Source organism: Falco rusticolus, chromosome 8 (assembly GCF_015220075.1).
Source record: "Falco rusticolus isolate bFalRus1 chromosome 8, bFalRus1.pri, whole genome shotgun sequence".
Lineage (NCBI taxonomy): Eukaryota > Metazoa > Chordata > Aves > Falconiformes > Falconidae > Falco > Falco rusticolus.
In genome coordinates, this window is record NC_051194.1 from 17,480,789 (window position 1) to 17,504,563 (window position 23,775).

General features: G+C 38.3%; 1 protein-coding gene across 6 annotated transcripts; it reads left to right on the plus strand.

The window, feature by feature from the left end:
* Nucleotides 1-657: 657 nt before the first annotated feature.
* SPDL1 (spindle apparatus coiled-coil protein 1) lies at nt 658-23,641 on the plus strand. 6 transcript variants are annotated; one of them, XM_037397846.1, is made up of 14 exons: nt 660-782; nt 1,335-1,392; nt 2,624-2,672; nt 4,514-4,697; nt 6,828-7,004; nt 7,320-7,514; nt 7,823-7,972; nt 8,636-8,734; nt 9,624-9,734; nt 12,335-12,475; nt 14,015-14,124; nt 15,376-15,563; nt 16,495-16,840; nt 22,778-23,641. In XM_037397846.1, exons 4-14 carry the CDS (start codon nt 4,539-4,541, stop codon nt 22,923-22,925), a joined length of 1,824 nt encoding a protein of 607 aa, XP_037253743.1. In that variant the 5' UTR covers nt 660-782; nt 1,335-1,392; nt 2,624-2,672; nt 4,514-4,538; the 3' UTR covers nt 22,926-23,641. The 6 variants fall into 6 exon arrangements, with proteins under 6 accessions (XP_037253744.1, XP_037253739.1, XP_037253740.1 ...); XM_037397842.1 differs by lacking the exon at nt 22,778-23,641 and having other exon boundaries at nt 659-782; nt 2,624-2,679; nt 16,495-20,438; XM_037397843.1 differs by lacking the exon at nt 22,778-23,641 and having other exon boundaries at nt 659-782; nt 4,511-4,697; nt 16,495-20,438.
* The last annotated feature ends 134 nt before the right edge of the window (nt 23,642-23,775 follow it).

Below are 23,775 nucleotides of genomic sequence, written 5' to 3' on the forward strand. Positions count from 1 at the left end.
GGAGAAAAATATGAAGTGACAAGTTTAGTTGACAGCTATGCTGCAAGCATGGTAATCGAGCTCCACAGAATCTAAGGAAAGGTTTGGCTGAATAAGAAGATAGTAACATTTCCTCAGGGGCAGGCAGCCCCAGCAGTCCCTGCTGAAATGGGGATTTCCACGAGGAGGAAAGTGGGTAGTGGGAAAAAACAGACTCTTTATGGAATTCTGCTGCAAAAACCAAAAACTCTCCTGCAGAATACCGTGTGGGAGATGACCCCTCTGCTTTACAGGTTTCCTTGGTAATATGTAGGACTCCATATACTTTGACTCTCATGACTTTGTGCACTTTTTTTGAATGAGGTGCCATAGTCGGCGCCTCCGGAGCCAAGCATGCCCCTTAAACCCCCAGCCTCCTGCGCTCTGGCTAGGTATGGCTGGAGAGCCGGTAACAGCCGCCTTCCTTTTCTTATCGCAAAACTTCCCGTTGTCTCTGCTCAGACACCCTTCCACACTGCCACTACCTGCATACATACTCCATACCATACCCAGCGTAAAGGAGGAACCGCTTTTTAACGCGTATCACAGGAGTAAGATCCCCGCGGCTGCGCCGATCCCCACCCCGCCCCTCAGACGCGCACGCGCGCCGGAGCCCAACGGAAAAGGCGGGGCGGGTACAGCTGCTCTCGCGAGATCTGGCGCGGTGGCGTCGTGGAGGCGCGTTTGAACTGTGGGAGCGGCGCCGGCCGGCGGGCGGGGATAGCGGTGCGCGGCGTGGGCGCTGCGAGGGGTTCTCCTCTCCGGTAAGGGGGGGCGGGTCTTCTCTCCGGGGGGCTGGGGCTGGCTTCGTGGCCGCTTCTCTGCAGCGGCGGGGCTCCGTGTTTTGGGGGTGTGTGTGTGTGCGTGCAGGAGGGCTCCTGTCCCCCTCCCCACCTTTCGTGCTGCGGCGTCTGGGAATCCGTGGCCTCCTTCAGCCAGCGCCTGCCCGTGCCGCCTCTCCTGTGGCCCCTGAGGTGCCGCGGCGGGGGAGTGCACCCGCCCTGCGCCCCCTTCGCCCGCTGGGGTGGCAGTATGGGCAGGGGACGATGTCCTGCGAAGCCGAGCCCGAGGGTGAGTCATCGCCTGGCTGCCTCGGCAGGGCCTGGCGGGGGCGCGGCGGCCGCCGGTGGGGGGACCCGCGGTAACGGCCCGCGGGGGTTACGCAGCGAGCAGGGCGCCGCGCCGTGCGAGCCAAGCGCCGGCGGAGCCAGCCGCGGGTTTACCGGCTCCCGACTGAAAGGTCAGCTTGTAATCCGATTTTCTTTTTTTTTTGGTTTTTTTTTTCTTCTTCTTTTTCTAATATTTGCCCACCCAAGAGCGTGTTTTGTGGAAGTTGTATAGCCCTGCAGTGTTTCAGCTTGAGCGTGGAACACGGTAGGTGAAGAAATGGACTTGTTTAAGGAACTGCATTGAATTGTGATGGGAATACCTGCCTTAAGGGAAGGAAACGATCTTGCTAACGATGGTAGTGATCAGAAGACTGTGCAGGTGCTTCTGAATAAATCAGAAAGTATGTGGCCGTTAGGAATAGCTCTTTATTAGTTTTTAAATTTTTTAAATTATTATTTACATACTGTAAACCACCCTTAGGAATAGCAGTTTAACTAGAAGAACAGTCGTAGAGCGGGAGAGAAAAGTTTGCATGCCAGGAGAGCGCCTTTTGGTATCCTACCCTATTATTTTTATCAGTGAGTACTTAAATGGTTGAATACTCAAGGTCTGGACCCCTCAGCACAGAATAATGCATCATGAAATGTTTGAAGGTAGCTGGTCAAAAGTGAGTAACTCTTGTAACTCTTGGTAGACCAAATGGAGACTGATTTCTATTATTTCCACCCCCACCTGCTCACCTTACTACCAGTTTATTTTATCTTAAAACATTATTTTCAGGATGGTTTACTTGACCTAAAGTGTAACTAAATTGCAGGCAATTACTTCCCTGTATAACAATACATACGGCTTTGTGGGCAGAGCTACCTGGACTTGTCCGATCGATTTAATTCAAAACTGACAAATAAAAAATGGAGGATGTCTGTGCTCCGAAAGGCACACTTGCTGTTTCCCCTAGTAGTTGGCAAGGAATGTGTGAATAGGAAAGCTATTTCTCTTTTGCTTCATACTTCTGCTATAAAACTAAAGAAAAGCCTAAGGTCTTTTTTTTTTTTTTATGTCATCCAGCAAATGATTTATTAGGAGTTCAAAGATATTGTATGTGAAACTGGAGGAGAACATAGAAAAGATATGGATGGGGCTAGTAGGGAGCAAGATAAAAATCCCTGAACAGCCCTTAAAAATTATGTATGCTAGGAGAAGGTGACCCTGGGTGTTGCCAGTTTACTTTCCCCCAGGCCAGTTGCAGAGTATCTATCCTTTGGCAATATTGCCTGGTCTGGCTGTTTGTAAACTATCTGACAGCTGCCTCAACTAAGATTTGAATAAGATTTGCATTTCTGTGGGGTTTTAGCTTGTGATCTGCATTTTCATGAGACAGCCACAGGCCTTAAGCCATTTCTGCAAAAAGAAATGCTATGAAGGACTGTGCTATAATGGCAGTTTATGCTCATCTGGACTAGACAACTACTGCGTTTTTTTTTCTTTCTTTTAGAGGTGGAGTAGAAGAAGAAGGTCAAGAAAGACTTAAATGGACTTCTGAGGTAAAACGTTAGTTAAAAATGTTACTCAATGTAACTTAGTAAGCTAGGAGCAATCATATTGCTCTGTTGCCTCTATACCGTTTGATAAGAAAGTCAAGCTATTTTTAAAATACTGTTCATGAAGTGAAATTAGGATGGATTAATCTTTATAATGCACACCAGGAGTGGTTGCCTATATATTTGTATTGCTACATCCTACTGTTAAAATTTGATGGTTAAATGGTATACATTGTAACCGTCCTTGGATGGGTAATTGTTGACTCTTAGTTTTAGGTTTGCAAAAATCCTGTCTTTCACTGGCATATGTTAACATAAGTGTGCAAAACCAGTATTTGAAGTGTTGCAGTGGTTAATGTTGAAAAAGTGATGGTTTGGAGCCTGGCTGGGTAAAGTCTCTTTGTATGCATTAAACCTGGATAACAACAGCAAGTGACGAACAATGCAAAAACCAGAATATGATAATTTCTATCTTGTACTTCTGAAAGGAATTAGCACAGTTTTGGCATGATGTACTTCTGCATGTTAAATTTATTTTTCTTTTACAGGAAACTCCTGTAAAAAGTCCTAGTGGAGTTACCCATATTGAATAAAAGTTAGCCAAAAAAAATAATCAAAAAAACCAAAGGCTGTATGTTACAAAAATGACTCTTAAAAATAAACTTTCCTGTATTGAGCTGTGAAAGTTGCTCTTGATTAAAACCAACATCTTGCTAATTTTCATAAAAATAATGTATGTGCCAGTAAGGAATGGCAATAACTAAATTGCTTATGTAAAAAGAAAAAACACAGCAGGTCTTCAGTGAAGAACTACTTTAATCTTGAAGTTATATAGAAGTTATGAACCACCCTGGCTTGGAAAAATCAGCTGCAGATATATATATATATGTATATCTTTGTTACTGCATACCTTCTGAAAGAACTCTTGGCTTATGTTGTTCAGAAGCCTGAGTAGCTTAGCATTTTCTGTCTTAATAGGATTTTTTGCAGTGTGCTGGTTTAGTAGATTTGGGAGCAAGCAGTCATACAAGCTTATGGTTTTAATTTGACTTGCCTTTTATTTTTAAAAGTATTTTGTTTGTTTGGATTTATTTTGCCTTAACTTTTTGCAACATTTATCTTTACCTGTGTCTTTTGTTCCGATTCAAAGAAATGTGTGAATTTTCTGAAACATGTGACAAAGAGATGGTTATTTAGGTTACCTGTAGCAACTGATGTTTAAAGTGGAAAACAGTCATGAAAGACTCCATTAAACACTTAATATAAATGAATAAAAATACCTGATTTAAAATTCCATATATTTTAACAGGGCTTCTATTTCTGACTCTTGCCTTCAACTACCTTTATCTGTTTCTGTATCCCAAATAATCTTATTAGGGGTAAACTATCCTGCTAACATAGCTGCCTACATGAATCCTAAGTGTTATTTGTGTACATGAGAAATGCTATACTTAGTGTGGCTTTATTTATAATACTGGAGGAAATAGTTGGTGATAAGCATAAGTATTTTTACAAAGCTCTTTCCTAGCCTTCTCTTGTATATGGCAAGATAGCTATATACTAGATTAACTCTGGTCCTAGCGTGCTAGGAAACCAGGTTGGGTACGCAGGAGTTGTTTTGCTGCATGCTATTAGTTATGACATAGTCAGATGTTAACCAAGTTTATGGAGAAATAGTTATTATTTTACTGGTCACAGAACTGTTTGTTCATGAGCTATCTTTTTTGTCTTGTAGTAATGCAAAAATATATCCTTGAATCCTGATCAAGGAAGGAAATCAATAACTTCTTCCAGAATAACTGCTGTAACTTCAATATATTTTTTTCATCATTTTGTGTTAGCAGTATTGAAGCAACAAAAGGAAGAAACATGGAGACAGAGACCATTTTAAATCTGAAAAAACAACTGAGGGAAGCAGAGAATGAGCAAAGAAAGGCAGCACAATATGGCTTGCATTTGTTGGAGTCCCATAGTGAAGTTCAAAATCAGTTGGATCAAGCACGCCGTGAATTGACTGAGAAAACTGAGGTGATGTTTTAAACATGAAGTAGAAAAAGCAGTCAAGAACTTTGTTTTATTTTAACTATTTTCTGAATATCACAGGTGTTTGAAATCTCTTTTAGAGTTTAGTATAATTTTAATAAACCCTTTTAGTTTAAGTACTTGTAGGGAGGCCTTTTTATTTCTGCTCTGAGGTATTGGGCATAACTTTATCTAACTGGGACAGGATTTGATAGCTAATTATGCATCAAGTATTCAGTACCATGTAGAATTAATTACCCTTAACGTAAAACAAATAGTAAGTGCTAAAGTAAATTTGTTTTAGAGCATGTGTTTTGGGCATGTTTAGCAATTAACTCATGTCATGCTTGCCCTGTAAGATTTGTTATCATGTGAAGCGGTAAAAGGAATGCTAGCAGCAAGAGTGTAAAATTACTGTCTTCTGTAGTGAAGTTTTTCAATTTTCTAAATACTGAGGGATTCTGAATTTATTAGTACATTTCTTTACAGCTCAGAAAAGAGTAGTGTAGTGTTGAAATATAGAGTTATTATTTAGTCAGCTGGTTTTCTTCTTCGTAATTGTTCAAGAAAATTCTAATTGGAAAAGTCTCTTCCATTTGTCATGAACATTTTAATTTTGATACTTGTTTGGTTTCAGTCGCCCCGTGCTTCAGAAATACTGTTTCTCTTAATTTAGCCTGTTTCTGGGTGTGTATCCATTCTTTCCCTTGTGATACAGCTAAAATGTTTGAGGTTTTGTTGTAGTTTTTAGTTTGGTGTTTGTTTCTTGTTTTTAAACAGCTGGAGAGTTGAGAGTACCCTGCTGTTTTGAATGAACACTAACTTATTTCGATCAGTTTTGCTGTTGGTAAGGTTAGTGCAAGATAGGCAGCTGGAAAGCACAAGTCGTAAGGAAGGCAGGGCAGGATCATATTTTTCTGCTGACTGCCTGAGATGGTAGCTACTGTGTTGTGAAGCTGCATCCGTAGGTTGTAATCCTATGTTATAGGCTAGAACAAAGTTATGAGCTAAGCTACTGTGAATCAGATCCGTTAGTAACTGATTACAAGGGGAAAAGGAAGGAATTATGTGGTTACATACAGTAGAATAACATCTTGTGTGGGAACTATGGTTATTCAACAGATTGTTTTGAGCTTTTTAAGCTGTGGCTCTCCTCTTTGGAATCTGAGAGCCAAAGCAATTACTGTGAACACAAGTGTAAGTTTTAACAGCAGGCACAAGAAACTTTCAGAAAAATCTACTTTTTTGTAGAAGTCTGTAGATGTTTCTGCCTTTCCTGGATCTGGCCAGCACTGCTCTCCCAACCCTTTTCTGTGCACTGTCTTTGAGTTAAAATTCTTGTCCTATATATGTGAGAGCTAAAGCATGTCTTTGATACGCTGGTGTTCAGGCCACAGAGGTCAATTTCATACCTGGCAGCTTTTAGTTTTGTTACGTGCCTTTTTTTTTAATTCTGGCTTGTGTTTTAATATTATTTTATTAAAAAAAAATCCTGCATCTTTAAATTGATTTGGTTTTGGTATTTACCTCTTCTACTTTCAAGACTCTTCTTACTTTTTCTTATTAACTGTTAGCTGAATGGAAGAGTAAAATGAAGCTGCCCTTTATAATTAGCAAACATATACAATTGGGCATAGAGAAAAGCTGATTAAAAAGGAATCCTGCAGTCTGGAAGGGTTGATGGGGTTTATTAAAAACAGTAAACAATTCGGATGTTCCTACCAAACACTGAACCCAGCTGTTCTGCAGTAGGAGAACACTGGATGGGCTGTAACAGTTTTTAATATAATTGTGTCCAATGGTGGTAGAAAGGACATGTAAGCTCTTGCTAAATTTCTTTGTCACACTTGCAAAACAGGTGCCTGCACCCTTCATGTTGGGTGCAAAGAAATATACGATTTCCCTAAGGAAGGCAATATTACCCAACCAAATGAATTGTAAAACTTGAGAGCAGTTTTTGGGGGTTTTTTTGGAACATGAGTATGACAATTCCCCAATTCGGACTACAAAAAGAGGTTGAATGAGCTACAAGTTTCAGGCTTTTATTGTGTTGGTTCTGACCCTGTATTTAGTACGTTGTTCCCTAAGCATTTAGGAATATTACCTCTAGGTTTATTAGTATGTTATTTCTTTCAGAAATTTGAGCAAGACAAATACTCTCTTCAAAGAGAAATTGATCTCAAGAATCGAATGTTGGAAAGCTTGAATTTTGAATGCGAGTCCCTTAAGCAACAGCAAAATGTGCAACTGGATAAACAGAAAGAACAGCTTGCTAGAGTCTATGGACGAGAAATCAGTGACCTTAAAAACAAGGTTTGGCAACTAATAAACAGTTAAAAGGTTGCTTATAGGATTTTAAAGACTATGTATTTAACTCATAATTGCACACTTAATACCAATGAAATCTAATAAATAGTTATAATATAGAGGGGCTTGTTTAGCTGTTTTTTAACAAACATCTGCATAGTTATGTTGTGAATTACATCACACTTCAAAAGATGTTTTTAAAAGTTTACTCGTAAGGTGTATTTCTAAGACATTTTCTGTAATTAGAACAGTGTCAAAAGTATTGTGCTTTTCAAGAACTTATTATAAAATCGTACAACTTAGTTGTCAACTGTCTTTAAGTTGGAAAACCTGAAAGCAGAACTAGATGAAACCCGACTCTCGGAGAAACAATTGAGACACAAAGTGGATCATCAGAAGGAAATAATTGCTGCCAGATCAGAAGAACTACATATGATGTCTGAACGTGTACATGAGACCATGTCTTCAGAAATGCTCAGTCTTCAGATAGAACTCACTGAACTAGAAAGTGTGAAGGTGTGTGACTAATACCTAATTATTTAGAATATAGGCTAGTTAAAGATAACATTCTGTGCTTTTGCTCATTTCATTATTTCATTTTTAGATGCTTTATGTATATTGCTCCTTTATGATTGGCTTACTAGTAAGACAATATGCACAGACCGAATAATAGCCTTAACTAGATTTTAATATAACTTCAAGATAATAATTTGTATTGAAAGTAATTACTACTAACAGACCTGTTTGGTTCACTTGGGCCTGCTTTTCTAAAAATTGTTTTAAAATCTTTTTATTATGTACGTGATTTTTTTGTTGTTGTTTAGGCCAATATTGAAGAAAAGCTGAATGAGCTGCAGTACAGTAAAGAACAATTAGAACTCCTAAACAGTAACTTACATAATCAGCTGGAGCGTGTACAAGGAGAAAAAGAAGAAAGGGAAAAAGAAATTGTTTATTACTGTAATGAGTTAGAGGTATTGTCTTAATTTTACTCAACAGTGGTAGATAATCTTTGACTTCCACAAGTTGTGGTTAACTTGTCAGTGAAACACCAGGAGTTTTGTGAGAGGAGTTCTGAAGGAGGGAGGGGAAAAAGAAGTTGGGAGGGTGGGTGGGGGAAGGACATCGGCTAGTAATGTTTGGTATTGCCTGTTGCTAAATACTGTCTATATTGGCCTTTCTTTTGTGGAAGGCTGGGTATGGACACCCTTTGCATGGCAGTGTTCTGCCTCGCAGCAGGACCTTCTCACAGGTCACTGGTACAATTCTCATTTTTTATTTTAAGTTCCTACTGAATGCCTTGGAAAGCTTTGTACTGGGGAGTAGAGGATATGTGGCAAAAAAACACAGCAAGGCTAATAGTCTCAATACCACTGATCCATTGATAAATATCAAAGTTTCCCTTTAAAGATTTGAGTTGTGCTTTTGTCCTGAAGGACAAATGGAATGTTAAGCCTTTTAGTGAAACAAAATCGATTGTCTCTGTGTAGAGCTGTATGCATGGTTTAAGTACTGCAGTACAATATAATCTGTGCTGAAGGTATAGGAAATGAAAAAGAGGTAAAGCTATTTGATTCATTCATATATGCAGTACATCAGATGCTTAAGTGACTAAGATTCTCTTTGCTTTAATCCAGAAAGCTCACGAAGCTAATCAAGAGCTTCAGGTTCAGCTGGATCAGGCAGTGCAACAATCTTTGGACCCTGCAAGTAAAGGCAATTCTCTCTTTGCTGAGGTACAATTATGTCACAGATAACTGAGAATATACAGAGAAGAAATAATTCCTTGACTTTTTATTTCTTATATTGCATTGAAAATAGTAGAGTATCTGTACCTAATCTGGCCAGCATGAATCTTTATTCCTCAAATACTACTTCAGTGTTGAACTATCTAGGAACTGAGCTATGGAAAACAGTTTTTATGTGCACGCTGAGTTTGAGGACTTATAAACTTAATGGAATCACTTTAAGTTACCTGGCTATCAATATAGAAGTTGGGAGTGAGGGTTCGTGACAGTTCTGTTGCCGCTCTTAGCTCCAAGTAGTTTTGTTGAGCTGGTAAGCCTTCTTTAATGCGGAAGATAGTATGTGAAATAATAAAAAATGTTGATAAAAGCTGTCTTTTAAAAACATGCTGAAAAAGTCTGGATGTGTGAACATTTGGGAGGGTTTTAGAATAAGAGTTTAGCTGCTGTTAAATGCGTAAGAAGTTACTCTGTTTCCTGACAAAACCCAGGAAATGGGTTGAATTGGTACACAGGGTTTTTTGGGGGTTTTTTGTTGTTTGTTTTTTTTTTTTTAAAAACCCTATTTGTTCTGATGCCTGTGGACAAAACTATTTGCAGCTACACTGAAGCATATGAAATGTTCTTTTACTTTATTTTGATATCAAAAGAACAAAAAAACCCCATTGTGCCTTACTGATTGGGCTTCAGCTGCTACAGCAGTCTTCAACTTTTATCTTGGAGGTTATGGTAATAGCTTATATTTTCAAATATTGTTGCTGGAAAAGCAGTATTTGTAGAATGAACATCAGTTGTTTGGCAACATCTCCTTGTAAAACTCATCATCCAAGTGACAAGTGTTATAATTTTTGTAGTAATAATTGTTAACAATGTTCTGTAGGTGGAGGACCGTAGGGCAGAAATGGAACGACAGCTGATCAGTGTGAAAATAAAATATCAGTCACTACAAAAACAGCATGCATTCACTAGAGAACAATTGCAAAGAATGAAGGTATGACCATTACTGTAATACTCCAGGGTTTCCTTGGGGTCTGGTGAGGCAATGCTTTAGTACACAGGCAAGAGGATTTGATGATTGTTATGATGTAGTAGCCTGGGGGGAGGGAAATGGGAGAAAAAACAAGTGAGACTGTTGTGCTATTTGACTTCAACAGTAACTCGGTGTTTTTCTGTTGCTATTAGTGCTTCTACCTTATCCTAGAAGTCCAAGTTATCTGAAGGCACTGTGTTTGCTTACTGTTTTTAAATGGATAAAAGTAAAATGCAACTCTTGTCAGTCAAACTAGCATTCGATTTGTCTCAGTGATTCTCTTCTTACCTAATCCTTGTACTACATGAATCATTTACTTGTGTATTAACAGTGGTTGTCAGGAAAGAATGTAAAGGAAAGGGCAGGCTTGTACTTGGTCCTCTGATCATTGTTCCGTTTCGGCCCACCCCCCAATTTTGCTTTCTTGTTTTTATATTTGTCCATACATTTCTGGCTTTCCCCTATCTTTAGTGTGAGAAGAAGTCCTACCTTCTGTCAGAACTATTTAATTTAGACTACATTTCTATAGGATGGGAGCCTGTTGGGTAATACTGTTGAGAACTAATAGCAGTGTTGAGAACTAATAGCAGAGACTGATTTACAAGATAACGTAAAGGGGATGCTGCAAAAGTGCCAACTCTTTTTATGTTGGTCTTCTGGTTTTCCAACACAAGATTAGATGCTTTCATTTTGCAGTCTGAGAGGCGTGCTTAAACAGCAAGAGTGATGATAATGAGTAATACTTAAGATACAGGTTTGTGTTACCTAGCTTTTGTGGAGAAGTAGTTTGAAAATAATCGAAACGACATTCTTAAAGGATGGGAAAACTACCTATCCAGCAAATTAATTCTCTTTTACTAAAATCTGACCTTGAGAGCTAAAGATGGAGCTAAATACATGAGATTTGAGTGAGTAAAATGATTAAATAGACTCTTCAGAAACTTTCTTGTAATGTGAGGGTAAGTCAGTTGTACTGATTGAATAGTCATAGAAACATTCCTAATACTGAAGACATTCACCAGGAACCAAGGCAAATTGGTATCCCTGTTCTTCTATTCAATGTTTTTATTTGAATTTCAGTTTTTACTCATTTTCTCCCATAACATTTCTTTCAGTATAGATATTGGAGATGGGTAGTTTGTTGGGACAGCTATTTTGCTGAAGCTGCCATCTTAGATCTCTCCTAGGACCCTCTCTGCTTTGTGTTGCATTGCAATGCTGTGTGTGAAAGCTCAATTTATAGTTAACTGATCTTTTCAGTTAGGAGCCGATTCCCACATTATAGCTAACTGTTGTTGCAGCTTTAGTTGTTGGAATGTCTGAATGTGGTATTTGCTGATGACTTCTTAAGATCTGACTGCTGAACAGAATGTAAACAGTACTGTGAAAGTTTTACCATGTCTAGTGTATTGCCCACAGTATCCCTTCTTTTTTTTTTTTTTTTAACGTTTCTGTTCTTTGTTTTTTATGTAGATCAACTGTGACTTGCAGTTCTGACACTAAACAAGTGGGCTTTTAAATGAAAGGGGAAAAGGTTAGGTGTCCGCAGGCTTGGGAAATGTAAGAATAGTTTTAGTCAGCCAGTAGGGTTTAAAATGTTACCTCCCTTATGTCTTACAGAAGCTATGAGGAGGAGATGATTGAATATTTTTTTAGCTCTTGTCTGTGTACAGAATAATCAACATATTTTACTTCACAGGAGATTCTGTAGGGTAAATGCTCTTCTCTGGCTTTCTCTGTTCATCTGTAGTCTAATTTTTTTCAGTTGATCCCTTCTCTGTGACTCCTACAGTGTTACCTTATTCATACTGGCAAGACTGGTAAAAAGTTACCACTAACACCCTGCTAAGTCTTTCCGTTACTGCATTGCATATTGTTTCTCCAGTTGTTTAAATGTCTGATGTATCACTTCTAACTGAATGTGTTAAGGCCCTTCTGCTATGATACTATTACAGTAACAGCATCAGAAAAATTGGCTATAAATCAAGACTTCTTTGATAAACGTCTCCTTTTGTAATGTCAGGTGGTGTTCCTTTCCTTGAAAGGATGTGTTACACTGAAGGAGTAGAAGCTGAAATTCTTGGATTAATATTACAGATGGCAAACTCAGTGTTACCTGTACCTTAGAACCTGAACTGTAACAACAACAAAAAAGCTTTAAAAGTCATTGTTTTTCCCCCAGTGAGTTCTTGATAGATGATTTTAGCTCTGATAAGCAAGCCTGAACTGTAGTTTGGTTCTAGGTGACTCTGTGTTTACAGTTTGAATGTGAAATCTTGTGTGTGTCGTTGACAGTACGTTTTATAGGTTCCTTAGTCAACACGGAGAAAGCGATGACACCTCAGTACTACTGTTCAGTAAGTTTTCAGCTGTCCTAAAGATTTTTAGTGTTATGATGATAACTGTGAAGATTACTGAGTTTAAGCATCCAGTGTGCTTCTGTATTCAGGATTAGAATGACAAGGCTTAAGTACCCTAACCGTTCTGGGTAAGAGACTGAGATTTTCAGTCACTTAACCCAGTATTTATTGTAAAGATATTATTTTTGCCTTTTTTTCCAGATGCAAATGGCTACACTGCTACAGATGAAAGTCTCTCAGGCAGAATATGAGCAGCTGGAACGCTTACAGTCAATGGTGGAACAGAAGAACGGTGAGGTAGAAGACCTTCTTTTCAAAGTGAGACAGCTAGAAAAATTTAAGGTATGTGGTCTGTAATTCAGTGGAAAAGTCATAATCGGAAGCTAAAACATGAGAACAAAAGCAATTATGAAAGCTATCTGAAGGCCATGTTCAGGTTTGAGAAGGGTTTCGAAGGCTACTCGTACCTTAATTAGACCCAAGTTCCATTTTACAGCTGGAGAACATATGCTTCTGAGGTTCAGAGAAGCAGAAAATGCTGTATGACCCAACCCCCAGTTTGGATAAACAATTCTCACTTCACCTTCTTCTTTTATATAGTTACCGGTAGTGTTTAAATTCAGTCACTTGGTAAAAGTCCACTCTGCTATGACACCTGATTTTGTTTTATTTTTTTCTCTTGAAGGACGTAATGGTTTCATACTTCTACTGTGTGTACTTAAGCTTTATCACTTTTTAGTCTCTCAACTATATTGGATTTCTTGGATATTTGTTTCCTTAATGTGTCGTATCTTTGCAGTTGAAGCATGCTCTTTCCTAGAAAAACTGAATTGCTTAATCATCCTTGTAAAACAATCTTTTCAATCCTCTTATGCAACTTGATAGTATCTTGTCAAAGTTTTGGAAGGTGTGAAATACATGAAAACACTTGTATGCACTATTGTAATGTTACTGATGTTTGTGTGCATACAGAATGAAAAAATGTAGCCTTTCTTACGGACTGGACTCATTTGGACCTTTCTTAAATGGCTTTGGAATGTAAACTGAGGTGTATAAGCTTATGCATTAGCATTATGCTTTCCAGGATAGTGTCCTCTATTCTGCACTTAACTGAAGTGGCATAAAACTAGGCTTAACCTGTTTTAGTAAGCAACTGAGACATTTGATTGCTTTCCTAACTTGCTTGTGTATAAGCTTGATCTGCATTTATTTTTCTCTCTGCTATAAATAAGTAGTGTCAGGAAATAAAATGATTGATTCCACCATCAAAAGTATCTGTACTCAAATGACTGACAGAAGCCTATGAGATCTGTGGGACAGTACTAAATCTGAGTACTGCCTTTTCAGAAAAAAACACAAACCAAAACCCCTAGAATGTCACATGGTACTGATGTATTGTATGGAGAGTTTATTGCATTTATGGCACCTTTACTATTAACCAGTTTTCTCATCTAGAAGATGTAACTTGCTTTGAGATTCTGGCTACTGGGTAACAAGGCTTGTATTTCTTCGGGGTCTAGCTGCTGATGCTTGGAAATAAAGGCTGTAACCAATTCCTTGTGGGTTAACTAAATATCCTGTATTTTCAAGTAAAGAGGAAGATAACTGTTCTGCAATGCTATTTGGAAACCTTCTGGGGTTGAGAACTTGCTTTTAAAATTTCATTCTCTTTCAGACAATGAGAGAACTGTCAAGTTTCAGTGTTATTTGACATGTGTAACAAATGAGGAAGTACTCAGAGGATCTGAGCTCTCTTGTATGTTTAAATGTTTCTGTGATGAGTCTTCTCCATAGAAGTGTGTGGAAAACTAAGGGCTAAGCTAATGTACATCTGAAAGGCCACTATTTGACAACATGACTTTTTTTTTTTTTGTGTGTCAGACTTTATATGAGAATATGGAAGAATCCAGACCTAGGAGTAGCCCAAAGGAAGGAGAGTCAGAAGATGGTTACTATACAGATTTACTGCTGCTGAAACTTGACAAGTCAAAGTACGTACTTAATGGTCTGAGGCCTGGATGTTCATTGTAGTCTGGTTATCTTCCAGCCACTTCTTCTTATTCTTCCTTTTTAGTCACTGTTTGTGTGTAGTCCACTGACTGCATGTGCAAATGTGCTCCTTGTCTCAGTTTGTAATGCTGTGGAACTGTCTTACCTTCATTCAGGACTGAGACCTGTTTGTCATTTTTCTTGTTCTTGCTAAAGATAGCAGCAGAACTATTTCATACTGCTGTTTCTTCTAGAAACATTGTTAATACTAGATACAAGATAAATGAGAACTTAAATTTTTTTAAAAAAATTAACCTCTAAGGGAATTGTTTGAAGCTTCTTAAAGTCTATAGGCTTGAATGTATTTCTTTTGTAAAAATAGCCAGATAATAACATTTGAAATGTTTTATTGGGACCACTTAGTTTAGATGTATTCTTTGGCTAGTGGATTCCATATCTATTAATTAGCAAGTCCATAGTGTTTTGGCCTCAGGACTGTATTTAAGCCCTCAGATGCAAATATTGCACTCGAAGCAGGAGGTAATGGTCTGCTATGGGAATTCCTGAGAAGTCTGTCACTAGCTGCTGTTGCTGTTAGGAGAAACTGGTGTGATCTGGGTACCTTAATTAAAGAGCATTGAGGAATGGTGATTCAGTGCTTATGATGTGGAAGTCAATGGCCTCTGAAACAGAGGCAAGGACATGCACTGAGTATTAAGAGAATTATTTTTGTGTTGGTTGCTTAGAGTAACACTGTAAAGCTTGCATTGTCAGTTATAGAAGTAGTTATATTAATTTATACACAGGGTAGAAAAACCCCAATGAAACAGTGAATTTTTAGGTTAGGAATGGTTCCTCAAACCAGTTATGTATAAAAACCAGTTATGTATGCATGTGTGCATTGTTCAGCATACAGCTTTGTTTTTAACAAGCATTCTGTCTCTGGTAACTAAACTCACTGCTCTAGGTCAAGTTCAAGAGAAAACTTGCCTTGTACTGGAATAGGTCTCTTTCATTTCCTACTAGTGTGTAAATATAAAAAGACTTTTATGTAAAGTCACTGAGTGCTTAGTTGATTCTGTATCTGCTGCTTTACTTAAAAAAACCCCCAACAACAAACCAGCCAAACCAAATAAATACCCTGCCACCGCACCCCCCCCCCCCCCAAAAAAAAAACCCCAAACCCAAAACCCAACAAGAAAAACCATTAAAAGAAACCATGTCTGAGTGACTGTATTTTCTTCCTACCCCAGGAAGGAAACAGAAACCTTGAAAAATGAACTATCCTTGCAGAGGATGAAAGCGCTGTATGAAAGCCAAAGGGTTCTGGAAGTTGAAAGGAAACTCTTTGCAATTGAGAGGCGTTTGCAAGCTTGTCAGAGTGATAATATGAACTTGCGAGTTAAGCTGGATGAGCTACAAATGAAATATGAACCTGGAGGTAAATGCTACTTTTCCATATGGGGGGAAAAAAAGTAAAAATCTGATCTTCTCAGCTTTCAAGTTGAATAACATTAGACAGGAGGACATTGAGTTCGTTCCAGATATAAACTAATTTTTAAATGGCTCTCTTTTTGATAATAACCTGGTCCAAAACCTGCTGAAGTAGTAAAAGCCCTACCTTGCTCAAGGACCTTACTTCAATATGTATACTAATACTAATTTTAGAAGACTGAAAGAGTACGAATTAGTGTTCAGAGGCTTTATAGGCTAGCTAGGTGACCATTTGAAGTAGGTGGGAACAAGTTCTCAGGAGGTGATTTTCCTAATAGTAGCAGTATCTCACAGTTGATGAGAACTACCAGCTTTGTGCATGTAGGCAGCTGATAGGAGCTTTGTCATAAGTGCGAAGCATTTAGAAGAAAAACTGTTTGATGGCTTTGGTTAATATCCTGAAGAACAGCTGATGCCTGGCTATCTGCAGAAACAAGGGAGTTGCAGCTATGGAGGAAGATAAATGGGGAACCAGATGGGTGAATTGGTTTTGGTACTTGTCCATACCTAAAGGATTTAATTTTAAAATCTTAGTTGTGGGAGCTTAACTCAGCAGGCTTTAAATGGAAATAAAATACTTAAGCATATTCATGTAGGTCAGAGCATCTATCTGAAAGCCTTAAAGGTAGAGTGGGTGGGGGAGAAAGAGATTTTTATTTCTTTTTTTTTTCTTCTTCTTCTTCAAGCTAACTTCTATTGGGGTGCTTTCTTACTGAGAACAGATTATATGAAGGAACATCCTTTAAGGGATCTAAGTTGTCTATTCAAAGATCTTTAGTCATGGGAAATGTTCTTCATTAGTTTTATTATGAACATGTTGGTGGACAAGCTAACTCCAGCTTTGCTTGTGTACAAAAAATATATTCATTTTTTCTTAGAAATTTTTAAAGACACTGAAATTAAAAAGGAGATAGAGAACATTCCAGTGGATGCTACTTCTGAATACTTGGACAGCAAAAATACTTCAGCAAGCGAAGCTGCTCTCACTCAGTCACCACTTAAGGAAGAAACAAAGATAACTTCCAAGAACTTGGAGAAAAGTGATCCTTTTCCAAAAACACGTATTCTTGAAGCACCACAAATAAATATCGCCTTTCAAGCACTGCAAAAAGTAGTTGTACCTGAAAGAGGAAGAAAGAGAGTTAAAAGTGAAGATGACAACCATGATGCCTCTACTTCATGTAGCGGGAGTGGAAGTAATTCCTTGACTTCAGCTGCCCCCAGGTCAGTGTCAGCTTCTGTCTATGGTCAAGGCAATCAGCAGAGACCTGCATCTCTTTTCTTTCGCTGCCTGAACTATGCTATCCAATTCTTTATCTGTTTCCTCAGTGTTGCATGCAGTGTAATTCCTCAGTTGCGGCTACCTACGCTGAACATCTCAATACCTTTTAGAAAGACTAAAATGATGACTAATGAAAAAGACTCTTGAAACTGTAAAATATCTGAAATAATTTTCCCATTACTTGCAAATGTTTAAGGTGTGCAGATAGCATGACGGCTTGCTTGGTTTGCTCTGACTTCAGAAATAGGAATGCTGCATTCTTGGTCCCTTCAAAGCTGCCACACACTGGTGTTACATATCAAAGTAACAAAGGCAATAGGTACCATGCTTCAGTTCGCTACCTAATTTCAGCTCTCATCAACTTTCAGACTCAGCTAAAAGCCTGAAAGTTATTTAAATTCAGTAATTCTTAACTTGAGTTGACAGAATTTGCATTGTACAGGATAATAGACAATGATGCTATTTATGTTGGCCGACAACTGACTTCTGTAAGCTGAATGCCTGATAATTAGCAAAACAACTACTAAATTAAGATCATTTTTCCCCCCGAACTGAGAAATTAAGTTACTTTTTGATAGATGTTAAATTAACTTAGACAAGTAATTAGCTCCAACCTCTTTATCTTGGTAAAAGGAATGCGGATTATTTTTTTTCAGCTGATGCTTTTGTATTCTGTTCATATTCGTAATCTTCATAAACAGGTGTTATGGAGGAGAAAAAATCTGGGATAGTCTAGATGTTTTTGAGCTTATGACTTGCTAATGTCTGCTAGTAAAAATAGTTTATTTAATCTAGAATGACAGTAGCTTCAAAGATTAAGGCGTAACACATGGAAATCTGTACAGTATATCAAAAATTAATGGCATTCAAAGGTAATTGGATTGATATTTTGACTCCCAGATCAGTAGATCAGTTAAGGTTGCATTAGATACAATTAACAGTTTTAAATAGTACAATCTTCTGAAAGAGTCTGGATGGAATATAGCAGAAATAGCTATTTCAGTACCTATGTCAAAATATGCCGGGAGTGTTACTGAGGAGGAAGGATCAGGGAGGTCAGATGTGGGTGGTGCAAGTTGAGAGGGAGGACTGGAAAATTTAGTGACGATACGTGTACAGAACATTGTCACAACACGGAAGAACAGATAGCATGTGACCTGGGTGTGAAAAGTTTTAACTTATTTCCTCATATTTCTTTTGGAAAGGAAGATACAGTGTCTGCCAGTAGGAAGTTGTTGAAAATAGTTTATGTGAACTGATGAAGGGGTAAACCTACTGGAGAGTGGGTGAGGAGGAGAAATCACTTTGATGTTTGAAAGCAAAAGGAGTGGAAAAAGTGGAAGAGGAAGATGGAGTTGTAGTTCAGAGGGGGGTTCTAATCTTCCATCTGTTGCTGTTGGTTGAAATAAGGAACAAGACATAAATCAGTAGATTTTAAAACAAACACCCCACCAACACAAGGACAAAAAACCTCCACAAAACTCCATATAAAAGCTTTTAAGCAATGGTGGTATGAACCTGTGAAAGGCAAATCAAGGCACAAGGTTCTGTTCATGTTTCTGATTGTGTTAGGAACTACTAAATCCCCAGTTAATGATGTTAGGATAATGGTGAGGATTTACTTAACACCCTCATCTGTTGTGATTTATTGTGAAATAAGAAGTCACGATAAAATCTGAGTGTTTGAGAGATTGGGTTTCTAAACACTGCAAGCACCTCTGGATTTTTGTGATGGATGTGGCCAGACCCTGTGTAGGAATACAGTTAAATGCAAAGGCGCAAAAAATACTGGCAACTTGAGCAGGAATGTGCGCCTGAAAATTGAGAATTTGGGAGAGGAAAAAAAATTGGCATATGCATGATGGGTAGTTGTCAGTGTTTCACCTTGGGTTAAGTAAAATGTGATGCTGTGGCTGAAAAGGCTATTGTGGTCATTGTGGGGTTTTTTTGAACTTGAGTAGTTTTTGTGCAATAATTAGTGTAGCTCTTTCATTATCAGTCCATGAAATGTGACAACGGAAAGAGCTGAAATAACTGTGAAAGGATTGCAAACTTCATTTCTAGAAAATGATGTTTGAAAAGCTTTGTCAGCTTAAGAGATGATGTAGTAGTAGTCAGAAGTGATCTGTATGTACTTGTTTGGGTGACAGATTCACTTGTTTGAGGTCTTGCTTGCTAATGTGATTTAAGCAAGGCAGAACTAGGTAACTGAACTAACACCATAAGTATGTATCTGTAGTGCATGTGTGTATACTTACAAAAGTGTAAAGGCAGTAAACTTTGGAATACTTCATTAGGTGATGGTACTGATTAGGTTATGGTATGTTCTCAACACTCATGTACTAGTTGAGACTAAAGATCTAAATATTAAATATTTAAGTGAGTATTATTAATTATCAATTGCTATTGTAATTCAGGTAATGCGAAGGTTATAGGTAGTGATAGCTCTTGTTAGGCCAACTGGTCAATAAAAAGATACACTCCTGTATTGAAATGCTTTTCTTAACTGCTGAAACAGCAAATTCTGACCCTTGCTGCCCAACTTAGTTTGCATTCACCTTTGAGGTTGTTTGCTTTAGTTTGATCTGAAGAAAGGCTTGTGTGCCTAAGACCTTATTTGCTCTTTTATTGAGTTGGATTACATAGACCAAATCTGCCTCATTTGGACTTTGTTCAAATGCCTAGAGCCATTTGGCTCAGCAGGAGGTCTGGGTAACTAGTATTCTCTCTGGCGTTTTAGTCATGCCATTCATCCTCAGGAAGTAAAGCTCCATCTGATGAGACTAGTTGATCTTCCTCAAATGAGTAGAAAGAACCTCCATTACATCTCACTTTGGGAGTCTACAGAGTCAAAACTTGATAGAATCATGTTGTAGTTTCACGAGCATTTGTTTTTGTTGTGGTGTTGTTTTTCTTTTTTTTTAAGTGGAAGTGTTTTAACTGTCATCTTTCTGAGCCATCCATTTCCCTGTGCAACTCTTGATGAAATGTGATGATGCTGTAAGGGGTGGTCTGTGAGCTGGCTTGGTATGAGGACTGTGGTGGGTTAACTTTGGCTTGCTGTCAGATGCCCACCCAGCTGCTCTCACTCCCCCACTTGAACAGGATGAGGTATCAATTGGTCATGGGCAACACAGACTTGATTTGGGGAAGATTAGTTCATAGCCATTTAAAACTAATGGGACAGTGAGAAAGGAAAAAAAAAACCCCACCACAACTTCCCCCTAACACCAGCCCCCCTTCTCGGGCTCCACTTCGGTCCCTCATTCCCAGTTTCTGCTGCCTCCTCCCTGAGTGACACAGGCGGAATAAGGTTTGCGGTTGGTTCATAGCACTCTGCTCCTGTGTTATAGCAAAGGTTAGTAGAAAAGGATTACGATATGGACTGGCTGATTTTTTTTAACTCCATGAGACTTGATTTCAGAACAAGATGCTCAGCTTTTAACTTGGGAGTCTGTTAAATGAACTCATTCATTTGTCCCTTGTTATATGTACCAGCCTGTAGACATGATCTATTACACATTAGTAAAACTTGTATTTTATAAAAAAAAAAAAAAAAAAATTCAGTATGGCAATGAAAACACGGTTTAGCAACTTGTAGGCTGTAGAATAATTGGTCCTGAAGCATTTGCAGACCAACTACAGGATACTCAGAATGAAAGAGTAGATTTTCTTGGATTGTCTGTTCGTTGTCGCATTAAAGCTCCATTATTTGAATTTTCAGGCATTTCTGAAATGCCATAAACTCACTGCCATAAACTAAGGTTTTTATAAGTGAAGCAAATTATGGCAATCTATTGCTGATCCAGATGAAAGCTGTAATTAACTGAAGTGTAGCTTGCATACATGGAATGGCTTATTTGTTTTATCTACACAGGTCAGTCACACCCCTGATAAATTAGGTATTTATTAGTATAGTTCTAGTCTTAGGAAGTTAGCTTATGTTATGCTGACTTGCATAAACATTTTGGTGTGTATTCAAAGCATAAAAAGATTATTGTTTTCTTTCTTCAAATAATTAATTCTAATAGCTGCTTAGTTTCATAAAAAGAATGTGATGTTTCTGATGTGAATTTGGTTTCCAGTGTTGTTACACTATATGCTAACAGAATTACCCAATACTGTAAAAGGGGAGTATTTTGTATAAATCTCATTCTGCTGCTTTGGAACATAATTTGTCAATTCAATGTTTATTTGGCCTTTCGGTTTGAGTTCTTGCTTTGTTCTGTGTTTTTATAGGGAATTCTTGTTGGAAATTTTGGCCACTAGAGTACTGGTTTTGGTGGCCTTGAACAGAGGTTGTTCTAAGGCAGAAGAGCAGAGGGTCAAATGGAGAGACTCTACCCTAGGAACAGATGCGCAGACACAAGCTCTCCATCCCTAGTTACAGCTGCCAGGGGAGCACAGGCTGAGCTGTAGACCAGAAGACAATTACTAAGAATATGCTTTTCCTCCTTCCTTGAGTAATGGGTTCTTGTTGTAACCACCAACAAATGGCTACTTGCAAGTAGCAGCACATCGAAAATGGAGGGAGCTGGGGGAAGGCTGACTATGGACAAAAAATGGTTAGTCTTCGGAATTATATGTGTGGATTTAATGCAGAGCAAAAGGTGGAGTAAACACCGCTGACCTGGAGGAGATGCTCAGCAAAGCATACTGCTCTTTAGCCTGAGACAGTGCTTATAGGAAATAATATGCAGGTTGCTTGCAGTGGATAAGAATAGTTTATTTGATAATCTGTGCGTAAAGATGAACTGAGGAGTGGGGGTGTGTGTGTGAATCTGTAGCTATGTTCCCCAAACATTTTTGTTACAGCTCCTTTTGTAGTCCTCATTTCATCTGCATCTCTCAGTATCGCAAATAGATCTCTAATAACTGGGTAGGAGCTATTCTTGTTTGGAAAAACTGCCACTGAAAGCAGCTGTAGATTGTTTTGGGCTGCTCTCTGGAGGCTCTTGACAGCACTAGAAATCCACATGGTCACTAGAGAGAATTGCTTTCGACAGGTATGGTGAGCAACTGGCATATAATTTCTGCTGGTATGTAAAGTGATGTTTAATTGGGAACTCCATTTTCCCATAACTTGTTTTGCCGTGGAAATAATTGTACTAGTCAAATGGCTGTGGGTGATTTGGTTGAGTAAATGCCATTATTTATCAATTAGTTCTAATGACACATTTGTAGTTTTTTAAGTAATTCTTAAATAATCAAAGCATCTGATGGTGCTTAGGTGTCTCGGTACTGGTTTTTAACTTCCCTCTTTAACAGCAATGTGGCAGTTGTATTCCCATTTACGTTCTTAGCAGAACTAAAACCTGTCAGTGGACAAATGATGCGGAACCTGAACATTTCTTTCAAACAACTTCTTTTCAGATATTCAGGCATTAAGATAAAGGCAGTAGCAGTGCAGAACTATGTTGGAAACCAGGGTAGTTGCATCAAGCTGTAGTCCTTTTCTTGGTGTTAAAGCAAAATTCTTGACTTCTAGCAACATAATACAAATGCGATGGACTTTTCACTTGGAGTTGTGCTTTTGTGGACTTGATCTCCTTTATGTGCATGGCACAACCACTGTTTTTCTTAGTTATTTCAAAGGCTGTTCCAACCAGCTAATGCTTCCAGTAATCTTTTTACCAAACATTTCGGCATGTGGCAGGGGGTGGGGGGAAGCCTATACTTTTAAGTGATGACATGTGAATAGGACTGATGTAAAAACACTTCATTGTCGTCTTGTTTTACCCTTAAATGCTGTTTCCTCTGTCTTTGTGTGTGGATGGTCTTGTATGCCACTTGGCTTGTTGATTTTGCTTAAAGCTCTTACTTTAGCACTGTTTTTTTATTAACTAAATATGTATTTAGAATGGTTGCTTTGCCTGTAGGTTAACAGCTGAATCCAGCTTTGAAACTACGGAAAAAGAAGATACGAAAGAAAATAATGTCACGCCTGAGAAGAAAATAAAGAAAAAATACACAACATATTATGTATGTCCTAAGCCAACTTCTGAAGTACAATGCGCTCAGCAATAGAAAGTACGTTTCTGGAAGCAACCTGAACAACTTGGAGTCCTGCTTCAGTAGGAAGTACTGAGTAAACTTGTATCACACATAGATGTACAGATTCCTCACTTAGATACTGATCTGCCTTGTTTTATGAAGAGTATGATTGCATTAATGAGTGTTGCTCTTGTGATACTCTAACTTCCCACCGGGCACCTGTTAGGTTCCCTGGCAGAATGACCTGAAGTGTTGCCTTGTCTTGAACCTTGGCCAAGTCTCTAGCCATGTGTTAATTGTTATTTGTTTGAAGCACAGTGCTATCCTAAAATATAAGAATTTGTTACAGAAGTTTCATTATATGCTAAGATAGGGATAGGGGTCAACCCTGAGCAAGACAGACTAGACAGTGTTTATGGAGAAGTCTGCTAAGTCATGTGATCCTTCTTCCAGTTCCAGGATTCAGAGTTCTTGACGCTTTTCCCCCAATGTGTAATTGTTCAGCTTTCAGACTGACCTGATTGCAAAGGTGCATGTGAATTTTTTTATGCATTTTGTGGGACTGTTCTTTTGAAACTCCATAAATTCTTGTATTTTTACTAATATTTAAAATAAACCTTTCTTTCTCTTCCTTTCTAAAATGTAGTCTCTATAACATTTAAGAGAAAATATTTATTTAAAGCTGTCCATTTTTTGATTGAGAGGTAAGGTATTTTGTAAAAAGTTATGTTTAGAAAAATATTACTATTCAATAAAAGCTAAGAAATTGTAATGCGTGTGCTGTGTGGTGTTGTGTTCTTAGGAGATAAAAATTAACTTGATGGTGCTTCCTGCTGAATAATAGAGAGCATTTAAGCTAGTTCCATTGATATCTCTCCCACAC